Source organism: Sinohyriopsis cumingii, chromosome 8 (assembly GCF_028554795.1).
Source record: "Sinohyriopsis cumingii isolate HCF-2022 chromosome 8, ASM2855479v2, whole genome shotgun sequence".
NCBI lineage: Eukaryota > Metazoa > Mollusca > Bivalvia > Unionida > Unionidae > Sinohyriopsis > Sinohyriopsis cumingii.
In genome coordinates this window covers 118,940,877-118,954,253 of record NC_142968.1, presented here as the reverse complement: position 1 = coordinate 118,954,253, position 13,377 = coordinate 118,940,877, and the positions used below count along the sequence as shown (strand labels likewise).

Here is a 13,377-nt window from a genome sequence, read left to right as displayed (position 1 = left end):
AACGGACGTTTCTACACTCAGACAACACCGGACACCCCGGATATTCCTACCCTCAGACAAACACCGGCCACCCCGGATATTCCTACCCTCAGAAAGCTGAAAATATACCCGATACAGTGTACTAAACTTGATACAGATATAATAACGTAAGGACGTCATACATGGTAAGTTATAAAGATTATATTATTATGGCAATTACAAAATGACAGATTCAATAGTAAACCTAACCCTGCTCGATAAGACTATAGTAAACAATTCTTTAAAAAATGTAGCTTTACGTTATCAATATAAATCCTGTACTACGTCGCAACAAGAATAAAAGAAATGCACGCATTATGCTGTATAAAGAAAACTATATAACAAACATGCAAAGGTAAATATGGTAATACACTAGTCATCACTTAAGACCGAGAAATTACCTACCCCTACAGCTGGAGTTGTGCGAATCCTTTAAGCAGGCCGCTTGCTGACAAAACCATTAGTATTGTAAAGACCCTTTACATACAATAAAGTATTTATACGTTTAGACTTTTCGTTTTGCCGTATCGAAAGCACCCTGCACGCGTAGCATAGGACGAAACGTACTCACGATTTCGAAATACAATAGACCATATACATAATCACCCTCGGGTATCGTTGTACAGCGAAAAAACGGAACCCGAGTACATGTATTTAATCAATAACCTTTACACCATTCCGTGACACTATTTGATCTGTATATAAGTATGTAAGATGAAATGAATCATGGATGTATGATTAACACATATAGAAGTAAATCTGAGCACGTTTATCAATATGGACTGTATGAGAGAGATGCTTGAGAACTTGTCCTCGTTGTTGACTGCTGATAGGTTATGATATAAATCAGTGATTGTTCAGGCAGTACATGAATCCATCACCTGGATGTATTAGGGGTGATTCATTACATGGTATGACTGATTGGTACCCTTATAGTAGCTTCTTATAATGCTTCTAACGTCTGTTGCACAGTAAAACCGTGAATGGGTTGTTGATGCAACCCAATACTGATTATCATGACTCCTTGGAAGATATCAACATTGGGGTTGATAAATGGTCCTATAAATAATCAAATGATGTAAAGCACAAAGTGTTGGTATAAATGACATTCAGCTTGAATACATGGCATTCCAGTTAATTGGTTTTAGTTATAACCACTTTGATTTTAGTGACCACAATTTACATATTGATAATTTTTTCTTCCCTTTGCAATCCAATATTTCTCATTATTGTTAAAAATAGTTTGAAGGATGATGTTGTCATTGTACTATCCAAAGTCTGTCTGATTATTCTGGAATTTTGTTGTATCCATATATATGTCCTTTAGCTAACATTTAACTCAAATATGTATCATAAATAGACATACATATTGACTGAAACGACTTTATTTGGGTTGCATCTTTTATATTAAACATTTTGTCGAGATGAACATTTACTTTATGTATTCAAATATGTGTTATATTATCTGGCTCAATTAAATTATAATGTAATTTAACCATTTAATATTTTCCTTTTTCTTCCCTGCTGTTATTTACTTTTAATCCATTGGTTTCAAACAGTATTGAGTAGGTGGCCATAGCAGCTCAATAAGTGGATCATTGCGTTTAGTAATCCAATGGTCATGAGTTCACTACACAGGATAGGAAAAACAAAGCTTTACATCCTGAATAAGAACATTCTGACCACATTTTCTATCAGATACAGGCAATGATAATACTATACTCTGAGAAGCTCCTGTGTCCTTTAATATTTTAATCGGGATAGGTTTGGTAGACGTGCCCACAGGTGATATGGAACCTTTCAACATGAATGGCTAATAATTCTCAATAATAAAATCAGACTGATTTGTTTGATTCAACAAATTTATTGATTTCAGTATATGACTGTGACTATGGCCTCTTAATATAGGAGTCTTTGAAAAGTTTGTCTTTGTTATGTTGCCTTTTTTTCACTCTTTAGCAATCAGAAGTAGCATGCACCTTCTTGTTGCAATGTAGGTCTATCTAGTTTCTAATGTGAAATTCCTATACCAACTCAGGTACCAACCCAACTAATCACCCATCAAGATACATTCATTAACCACATCATAATTAATACTGAAGTGTAGATTCTATTCGTTTTGAAAATATGTACAATTTGTACAGATATATCTCAATGCTCTATTGGCCATATTGATCTACTTCCTCAGGCGTGCTTGTACAGGGTGGGTTGGTTTTCACTTTTCAGTTCTAATTGTTTAATCTAAATTGCATTTCCTCTTTTTCATTTTCTCTCTTTATTTTCATCTCTTCTTTTTTATTTATATTAGCCTATAGACCACTCCATTGTTCTATTGGCTAGAGCATCACTCCTGGATGGCATAGGTTGCTGGTTCGTACACTGGCTGAGTCATACCAAAGATATACAAATGGTACAGCTTCCGTGCTAGGTGCTCAGCATTAAGAGTTTAATGTTGGCATTTGTTCTCATAGTGTTAGGGTAATGTGGTTTGGTAGGACAGCAGCGTGATACCCCAGTGCTAGACATCAATATATACTGCCACGCTGCAAACATTGTAGTGGTATGACCGAAAATGTGTTAAAGCTATGACAAATACCCAAATCTTATACACACATACTAGATTTGCATATTTTCTCTCTCTCTCCCTCTCCCTCTCTCTCTCTCTCTCTCTCTCTCTCTCGCAATCTCTATCCTCTTCTGAAATTGTGGTTGTCTTTCTCTTCAAATGAATTCCAGTATTGATGCAAACAAATTCCAATATTAAACTTGATAAGTCAATAGCCTTGAGCGTGGCAATGTGCCAAAAGTTTTACCTTCAATATTACAAGCACGCTATAGTGATTTAAGATCAGAGACACTCGCAGGACATCATAGGAATATAAATTAAATTACGATTCTAAACAAAACGTGACTAGATGCGTTGTTCTGTGGAATATGGCCTACTTCTTGTTCAATAAAATATGAAGTTGCAAAGTGTGAGACAACAATTACAAAATAAATGTGTAGATCAAACAAATCAATACCAGTCTCACCCAGAAATCTCAAAGTAATAATTTGCCTGAGGAGCATACCCATCAACAGATCGCACTTGATGAACAGTGCACGCTACTTTTATTTTTCATCATCTGCATGTCTGTCTGGCTCGCCCCTCAATACATAACTTTAGTTAGTTGATCATGCAGATAAAGAATTGATAACATTGTTGCATACAGAGAAATGACATGACAACATAATACAATACAATACAATACAATACTATACCATCACTGTCACATGACAGCTACGAACACCCCTTTTTTCTCATCTCTTCACACCAACAATCTGCATACAAGTACAGCCAAAGTACCTGACATAGCAACGCAAAAATAACGGTAAAATAAGGGTATATATGGAATGTCATGGGTCATCAAAATGATATACATGCGATGTTTACAAACTAGACAGGTGAAAAAACAACGACCATCTTCTTCATAAATAACACCCTCAGTAACATACTCCCTACTAATGGGCTAGGACAATGTGATAGCCAATCATTTCTAGGATATTAAAGTGGTCCTGAAAATGACCTTTGTATTCACTTCCAAAGCAATCAAAGGTGTCTTGCTTTACTGCTTGGCGGCTGCCTTCTTCTTTGGGGTCTTTGCTGCGTTCTTCGGCTTAGCGGTTTTAGACTTCCTGGGAGACTTGGCCTTCTTCGGTTTAGCTGCCTTCGCCTTCTTGGGGGTCTTTGCCTTCTTTGGTTTAGCGGCCTTTTTCTCGCCAGCTGTTTTCTTGAATACCTTCTTTTTCTTGGGACTATTGGCCTTGGGCTCTTTAGTAGCTGCATTCAGCTTCTTCGCCTTGGGATTCTTGACTGCCTTTTTCTTAGCGACTTTCTTCTCCGGTTTGGCACGTAGCGTGAAGGACCCTGAGGCTCCAGTACCCTTGGCATGTTTAAGAACACCATCCTTCACACCACCCTTGAGAGCAACTTTAAGACGTGAGTTGACGAGGGCTTGGTTGTTACACACCTTGTAGTTAGCAGCGATGTACTTCATCATAGCCTGTCTTGATGAGCCACCCCTCTCTTTTAGGTTGCTGATAGCGTCTTGCACCATATCAATGTACTTGAGGTGGTTAGCCGGTATCTTTGGCTTAGTAGACTTTTTCTTTGGTGACTTTGATGCCACAGGAGCAACGGTGGCTGGAGCTGGAACTGTTGAGGTATCTACCATTATGAAAACGTCCGATATGAATAACGGGCACTTACAGAATAACAAGTTAACACAGAGTCACCTATAGTGTACATACACCAGCGCGCGGACGTGATTGAAAACATCCATGCTGTAGAGAAAACCTCTTGCTAAAAATTGTGATGCAAAATGTGTTTCTCAACCATAAGTTCACGCTCTCTTCCTTGCACAGAACACCATATACGTGCTTTAAAATGCAATTATACTTACCTCGAATATTTCTCTGCGAAGAATTGATGTCGAATTATCCATATTCTTCGTTAAAAACTTGAAATACAACTTAAAAGGAGAATATGTCTGTGACGAGGAAGCTAAGAGTTTTCATTTGATAATCTTTTAGACAAATTTGTTTTAAATTGATGCGAATACATGCGATGTGTATATATTGTAAAGGTGTAAGATCCATCCCCCAAGGTACTATTTTCAACTTCAGTGTAAATCATGCACATACTTTCAAGTACAAAGCATTGTTAAAATAGGTATAAAACACAATAAACATCATTACCAAACTGTTATGATATACATCATGGAGAGCAAAAAACTGTGTGTATATCTCACTGTCTATCGCTCGACACTACATGTAGTTATACAAAACCATGATACACGGAGAGTAGACATAGTTAAGATTGTTAATTATCCTTAACTAAAATTTACGGTAAGAAGTAGCAACCACATCTTACCTCAACTACTCCATTACGTACAATTGCCTCTTCATAGTAACATACACAGTTCCTGTAAAATCAAAACAAGAAAAACACTAACATAACAATTTTCGTGACAAGTTCGAGCAGTCTTTAAACGTGTAAAACGTACAACCAGTGTTGCTCAGTGAGTCAAACCGAAATCGATCGTCGTTCTTCAACACAAGATATTATTACCTATTACACTGGTTATCAGTAACGTAGGATTACAAGTAAAAATCATAACTTGTGACATTTCTATATACTAACCACAAAAACAACAATATACTATGTAATCCACGCCAATATCATATATGAAAATACGATAGTTTCTTTTACATTTAAACATGACACAGACCAAAACTATGCTGTGCTATGGATTAAAGTCAAATGCAATGCAATGCAATGCATTATGCAAAATATCCCATACCATTCAGTAACATAAAATGCAATCACATACAATATTACAATACAATATAATACAATACAATGAAATAAAATGTAACAAAATATAATGCAGTACAAAACAATACCAGACCATACATCAGATTAAAATACAATACAACAAATTATAATACAATACAATACAATACATTACATTATAATAAATTACGTTGCATTACATTCTATTACATTAATACCTACTATGCTACCTTACGAACCTAAACACGCTGACACAAATGCAGTCAAAGTGGGTGGGTCATCCATCCATCCACGGAAGAAACGTACGACATATATCATCACCATTGTGTGTGATAAAAGATATCGCAGTCTTCTTTTACATAATGGTCCAGAGTTTCTATAATCAGACTATCCTTGTTAAAGTGTATAATTTCCCTTTTGTAATCCGTGACATAACATGAACATTTGAAGAAGTTTAAAAGCAGATATAATAACATGGCTTTTGTAGTGTTGGTATAAATCAATTTTATATGCCAGTACTGTTGGTATATCAATTTGCGATCCGCCCATGAAGCAATCAGATGCATATATAAACGTTCTTGCAACGGCTCATTTGCCTCTATCTACGTTTTAATTACTAGTGACGTATGATAATAACCACAAAAATATTAATAATCCCCGTTTTCTAAATGAATGCACAATTTCATTGCAATCCTTTCTGCTTTCCGTACTCAGAAACATGGAGTGAGGGAAATAAAGAATTCGGGATTCATGAAAACCTTGAAATTGAACTGAAACCATGTAACATGCAAGAATATGGTTCGTTGTAACGGTATGTGTGCACTTGCCTTGCGATTTATGTAATCAAAGTGAGAAAGTTACAAACCCTGTCGACATTATACGGTATATTTTTTGGTTACATGATGGTCATACATGTACTATGATTTGAGCTGGTGATCTGAATTTTTAACGTAACCTTAGCAAGTTTAAATCATATTGCAACGATATATGCAATGTGGTAACTTATAGTGATGTGTTGCACTGGGTAACCATTCTTCAGACATGTAGCACACTCACCTGCGTCAGTCGTATTATCCTGACACCAGGCCGACCAGTCCTAACACTAACCTCTTAATGACGAGCGCCTAGAGAGGTAGCATTTACATTTTTATAAGTCTTTGGTACAATTTGGCCGGTGTTCGAACCCGTGACCTTCCGCGTCCGACGCGGACGCATTAACCACTAGTCCACCGGCGCGGTCCATACTGTTGTGTATTTAATGTTTAGTTGTTGTTTTTTTAAACATATTATAATATTCTAAAATCCACTTATGAATGATGTTAAAAGTTCATTCAAGCCAACCAAAGGGAGAGGCAGAGAAACAGAAAGAGAGTTTATGGTCGTTAGTACTCTTATTAACGCAGAATAATGATTTAGATCAACTGTAATTATACTAAAATCTTTTAAGTACCTCTTAATTTTTCATCATTTCGCTTGTATTCTGTTCCACACTAATTTCCATATCTTGGTCCGTGAAGGGGTGATCGTTCATGTCAACGATTGAGCTAAGCATGTGTTTGTAGTGATCTCCTTTCTTTCAATCTTTCACTTTTAAATCATAAATGTGTCTTATATTGATTGTATCAATGTAAGTGATATAAACTCAAAACGAACACAATCAGCTTATAAACTTTCGAAGGGGATTTTAAATAGAAACAACAAAAGGCACATGCTGCAAACAGATGTATTTGCATGTGATATAAATATAATACATGTACATTATGTACGCTGTATAATTATAAACCACTCGTATCTCGCATACATTTTTCATTAAAAGGATGTTCGACAAGCCTATTTTTCCTTTGATGAAAAATGTACACATCTCGTGGTACGCGGACTTCAAGCCCTAACACAACCATGGAATGATTGCGGGCTGCATTATATGCCGAGATCCCTGACCCTAAACAATCGGTTTCTCAAATATTATTTTGATGTTAATAATGTAACTCGTGTGAGATTTATTTTACAGGCATGCTTAATAAAACACGTTTCCATAATTATTATAGCCATTTATATTTCTTTAAATGCTTAATCAATCAACCTAAACACTAGCAACCCAATCTGTTTTTATCATCTATTGTATGATTGTTTACGTGAAAATTACAGAATGCTGATAACTCTGTTGTTATTGTTGTTGTTGTTATTTCAGGGTTGAACGCCATTTTTCAGCACACGATAGGCTATACATGGCGGCCAGTATTAATGGTGGAGGAAGAACCCGGGAAAACCCCGGAAAGAACCACCGACCCACGAGAAGCTACCGGCAAGCTTTCTCACATCCCACATTGGCTGAATCCGAGATTCGAACCCATGCAGACAGAGGTGAGATGGCAGTGATCCGTAACGGAGAGCGTTTTAGACCAATCGGCCACTCGGGCCCCTCTGATAGCTCTGTATTGTTTGAAAAAACGAAGTCAAGGAATTAAAATAAGTGTAGGTATCTGCACAAAAGTCAGCTCGTCAGAGAGAGTTTAAATGCATTTCGCTGAATTCATGGTGATTAGATGATTATTGTTAAGCAAATTTTTTAAGGACAAAAATATTATTCCATAAAGTCTAGCTTTCATTACTGTACTTGTTGATCTGGTACCATATCGAGGCGCAGTAAAGTGAATTTAATAACAGTTCCAAAAGCAAATCGGATGAACCCTTTATAAAAAATATAAAAATATTTAATGTTTCAGTTCAAAGTTTCTAACCTACCCCATCTTTATATCGATACTATCCTAATTCTAAATATTTCAGAACCATAATATATTTATGTATGTTTATACACATGCATATATATACAAATGCATATGTATGTATGTATGTATATATATATATATATATATATATATATATATATATATATATATATATATATATATATATATATATATATATATATATATATCTATATATATATATATATATATATATATATATATATCTATATATATATATATATATATATATATATATATATGTGTGTGTGTGTGTGTGTGTGTGTGTGTGTGCATTCGAACCCTTCTTTTCCTCATCGCGTACATATGTATCTTCATTTATTATTTACACACATCTTTTTGATAACTTTAATTGTGGGCATATGATTTTAAGGTATAAACAACATAAAATTACCTGTAGAAGGAATGGAACGCAATTTGTATAACTTCCCGTTTTATTCTGCCTAATATTTAAACTTCAGTTGTGACATATTGTAATCTAATGAGTCAATCGTAGATTTCCCAAAGGCAACTCCATTTTTCAGTGAATTTGCATTGGGCAAACTGATTTATGACATTTGTGTTGCTTTGGTGTCGACCTACATTTTTGGAAATTACATCTTTTATTTTAATAGATAAATTGTCAATTTAGATATGTTTTATATTCTTATGTTTTTATTTTGTACTATCTAGACTTGATGCATATTTTTGCTATAATGCTTTCATATTTACCAACTGGATGGTAATTTTTGATTGTGTCAATAAAAGAGGTTACAAAGTTGCAAAACAGAGCCTGAGGTTTTGCTTTTGGCAAAATAACTGAAACATATATTTTTGAATGAGATTTGAACACTAAAGCTCGTGTATCTGTCTGTATTTAGTTTAAATTGCAGACAAATTAGCTCCTAAGCTTTTAAATACATATCTTCACACGTTTTTGCAGAACAGGCACCAAAAAATAAAAATTTCAGGTTCTTAGGTTGAAGGAGTCTTTGATTGTGTGTAATTGGTATTCACAATGACGTCCATACAATGATAGTACAGTAAGAGTAGTTCTCATAATGTTTTAAAAAGTATACGGCAAAACTGAAGTGATACAGATATTGCCTGGCTAACAGTTAAGCTTAGTTTCAAATTTCTAACATGTACATTCATTCCTTTTTATGGACCTCTAAATGTTGTCATATATCAAGATCCTCACAAGTATATGAATACACGCATGTGTGTGTGTGCGTTTGTTTGTGCGTGTGTGTGTGTGTAGTTTGGATTTGAGCCTGTCTTGTAAACAATTTCGTCGTATTCCTGTGATGTCTACAATGTGGCAGTCAGTTAAGTCCTAAAACTAACCTCTTAAGGCTGACCAACTAGCGATGCAGCTGTTATAACTATGTGTGAAGTCTTTTTGTCTTCGAAACTGCCACCATCCCGCATCCAATTGGCACTCTCTATCTAGTTTAGTCACCTGCGCGGTTCGTATATATGCCAAATGTATGATAATTAATGTCACTATTAATGGTAAAAAATACGCATTCACGGATAGAGGAGGTTTACTAGTTTTGAACTAGCGAAACATGACGCTTATCAGTCAGGAGCTACCTATGTGAATATAACCACATAAACACTTATCGCTGAACGTAAGATATGGATGCGACATGGAGAAGAGAATCAGTTTCGCATTAGACTGATAAAATGAAGTCAAACGAATGTAAGTACCTTAACAGTTTGTTTCAACATGGCTTTTTTCAGATATCAAGAAAAATAATGCTACGAATGAAAATTTAACCTCACATTTTCCATATAACTTTACAACTTTGGAACACAAGAGAACTCGAAACTTGCAGTACATGAACAGAGTGAAATAAGCATAACAATTCCAAATTTTAAATTAAATCTGAAATTTGCACTAAGAATTGAATTATAGCTACCTTCCTGGAAAAGAACATTCAAGGAAAATTCTTAGTTTCTACTATTGGTCAAACCCACAAACAATTGTCAAAACAACTCAAATTCTTCATTCCAAAATGATTCAAATTGTATGATAAACCATGGGGACGACGTTTCTAATTAAAATATTAAAATAACATTTGATGCTCATTGGGTCTTCACTAATTCCGTATTTGGTACGCAGACATGACATTATTGTTTTGCGCTTGATGAATTAAATAAATTCTTATGTGGTCGAGTATCAAAAACCATTTTATCAAGAGAAGGAACATACCTTAAACAAAATACTTTGTCGATATAGATATTTGTCTGTAGTTTGCATATAGTTCGCGATTGAACATGTTGTCAATATTGCATTATTCTGCATCATGCCGCTTCATATATCATTTTGTTTTTATCTATGACTGTATGCACACAAATATTGGCATGATACAAGTCACACAAGAAATAACATGATATACAAGGGCACAGGATCACGAAAGATCGTTTTGGTCATGGACAAATTCATGTGAATGAAAAACTGAGAAGCAAATATTGTGAAACGGGCCGAAAGTATGTCGATATCTGCTAATTCCGTTTTCAACGCCACAAAGTCAAGAAAAACGACTACACAAATGAAACAAAAAAAAGTCTAAACACAGTACTATGAGGAAACAGGATAATAATAATAGTACATAATAACATATTCCTATTGTTAACCCACCATTAGTCATAATACATAAATGGCATACATTATGCAACAGTGAACGTGCCAGTAATACCTTTTTAAAGTTTCATATTGGTAGAGGCAGTAGTGTTTGTATAACATCAGCATCCGATTTATGCTGTTTCTCGCTTGCCTGTATATCTTCTCTTGTTGCGAGCCTAATATCATTATCATCTAAGATTGTCCACTGCATGAAATCGCGCAAAAAATAATGTATATAACTCGTATGTATTATCATATGTATCAACAAAATGATAACATTACACAGTGGAATTTATAACACGAGCAGCTTAGTCAGAAATTGGAGCAAAACTGCTTTAATAATTGGGTAAGTGGGTTTTTTTAACACTTTTAATATGTAATCCTGACCCTTTTCAGTCACGTGCAGCCTATGTGAAGATAACCATGTGGACACTTATCGTTGAATTTAAGATTAACATCCTACATAGAATAGAGAATCAGTTTCAGATCAGAATCTAAATAAATCTGTAAAATGTTCATGAAGAATAAAATCCACGTATAAAGTTATTTTCTACAAGACTCTACAACTTAGAGAAGAAAACTCTAAATTTCGAATGTTACGGGCATTAAACCATATAAACATAACAAATCGGATTATTTAAACAAACCTGAACGTTCAATAAAATATATACTTTCCTTGGTTTTTAATTCATATTGCACGATAAAGTTCAAATGTTTGTGGAAAATGATGATGATTAATGTACCAGTAAAACTAGCAAAAATTAGAATTGTCAAGAAATATCTCAAGATATCCAGCGTCATTCGACATTTCGGTATTTTCGTCTCGAAGTGTCTGCTTATTAGTGCTATTTTTATATGACTAATAGGTTCGCGTATTTATACTTCATAACTACTCTACGACAATACAAATTACTTTCTAATGAAACATTTTAATGACTTATCTAAAGGGAAATAATTACCTGTTCTGTTTATTTTTCACGGCTAATTCCATTTGTTGAACGCATACATGAGTTGATAAGTATTAAAATCGTCACGCCATGGTTTCTACATCACCAATTAAATATACTGTTATCCGGTTTGCATCATACGGATATTTATAAAGGAAAAGAACATGATACTTTTATTAACAAAAGAAAACATGTATTCTGTCGGCATATTCTTTCGCTTACATATGCTGCCAATATTGCTTTCTTTTTCATTATATTGCTCCATAGATCAATTGAATTACCTTTTTGTCAGAAAACATAGCGATATATGCAAGGTTACAAATCATGAAGACGATATCACTATGTGCCGGTAAATAACATATGATTACAAAAACTGAAAATAACGGTGCAAAACTATTCTGAAAAAAAGCAAAACTGTTTCCGCAATCAACCGATTAATTTTTCAAGGGCACAAATTCAAAATGTTACGCAAGATGATTACACATTATATCAGAAAAAAAAAAAACACAGGAACACAATTTCTATAACGACCCACAAATTATAAATAAAAGCACCAATATTGAACGATTTAAATTGTTGCTACCCTTCAGTGTAGTATATACTGTTATCACAAAGGACCTCGATTGACGACGCAAGTAAGTTGGGTAATATAAATAATGGATTTGAATTACAAATTTAAAAACATCAGTGCAAGACTAGTGTGAAACCAGCTGAAGCCCTTTCGGAATCTACCATAATATTTTCCAAGGTCATAATATCACGAAAAACGGTTGCACAAAAGTAACCATAAATAAACAGGAATACAAATGAAATAAGGCGACACAATTAAATACTATTCTGAGTTTCTAAACTATTCTTATTGGCAATTCAACATAGCTATGATATTTATATTGCGTATCTTGGACATTTGTGTACCATCTGGTACTATTACCTTTTTATAGTTTCATTTGTTAGAAACAGTAGCAATTATGTGATTTTACCTAAACTATCAAGATGAGCCTAATGTTATATTTGCCTGAACTTATTTTGTTCTTGCAAGCCTAATAACAGCTTCCTTTATAGGTGTCAACATTATGATCTAGGATTGCAGATTGATTTATGTAATTTATATGTAGGAGGGTTAATATCATTCATATATTATAAATGGTAATATTTCCTTGCATTTCCTGGGATATAGAGTAGCGCAATCTCTTTACGAAACTTAATTTACTGCCTGTTGAGAATAATCCTTTAGCAGTAGAGTAGTTTGTTTCACTCATATAATCTAAAACATGTGAAAGGGTCAATTCAATTTGAAATAAATTGTATAGCGTTTGTGTTCCAATAACATAAAATAACGAATGGCATGCTTGATTTCAGGTATATAATACAAATGTTTATTGAATATGAACAAATATTTTGCCCTCATGCATGTGAAATACAATAACGGAATGATTTCCTTTAGGTATATAATAATAATGTTATTTATTATACTATATCATAGTTTAGTCCCTCGTTCATATGGCATAGAATGACATCACAAGCTCGGGCGTTAAGCACCACATTATCTCAGGCACAATATTTATCAATAATCAGTTAATAACATGTTCCTTTTGGTAATTAACCTGTAGGCATACTATTTAAACTGTTTAGAATGCTACCGCCAGCTCGGGCATTAATCACCACATTATCTCAGGCACACTATTTATCAATGCTCAGTTA

At 34.4% G+C, this 13,377-nt stretch overlaps 2 protein-coding genes across 2 annotated transcripts in view; one reads left to right on the top strand and one right to left on the bottom strand.

The window, feature by feature from the left end:
* Positions 1-13,377, top strand: part of LOC149794495 (uncharacterized) — a 406,758-nt gene that overhangs the window by 173,799 nt on the left and 219,582 nt on the right. The window lies entirely within an intron of this gene.
* LOC149794497 (histone H1-delta-like) lies at positions 3,624-4,190 on the bottom strand. The gene has a single exon (XM_089966581.1). It carries the CDS (start codon positions 4,113-4,115, stop codon positions 3,624-3,626), a length of 492 nt encoding a protein of 163 aa, XP_089822707.1. The 5' UTR covers positions 4,116-4,190.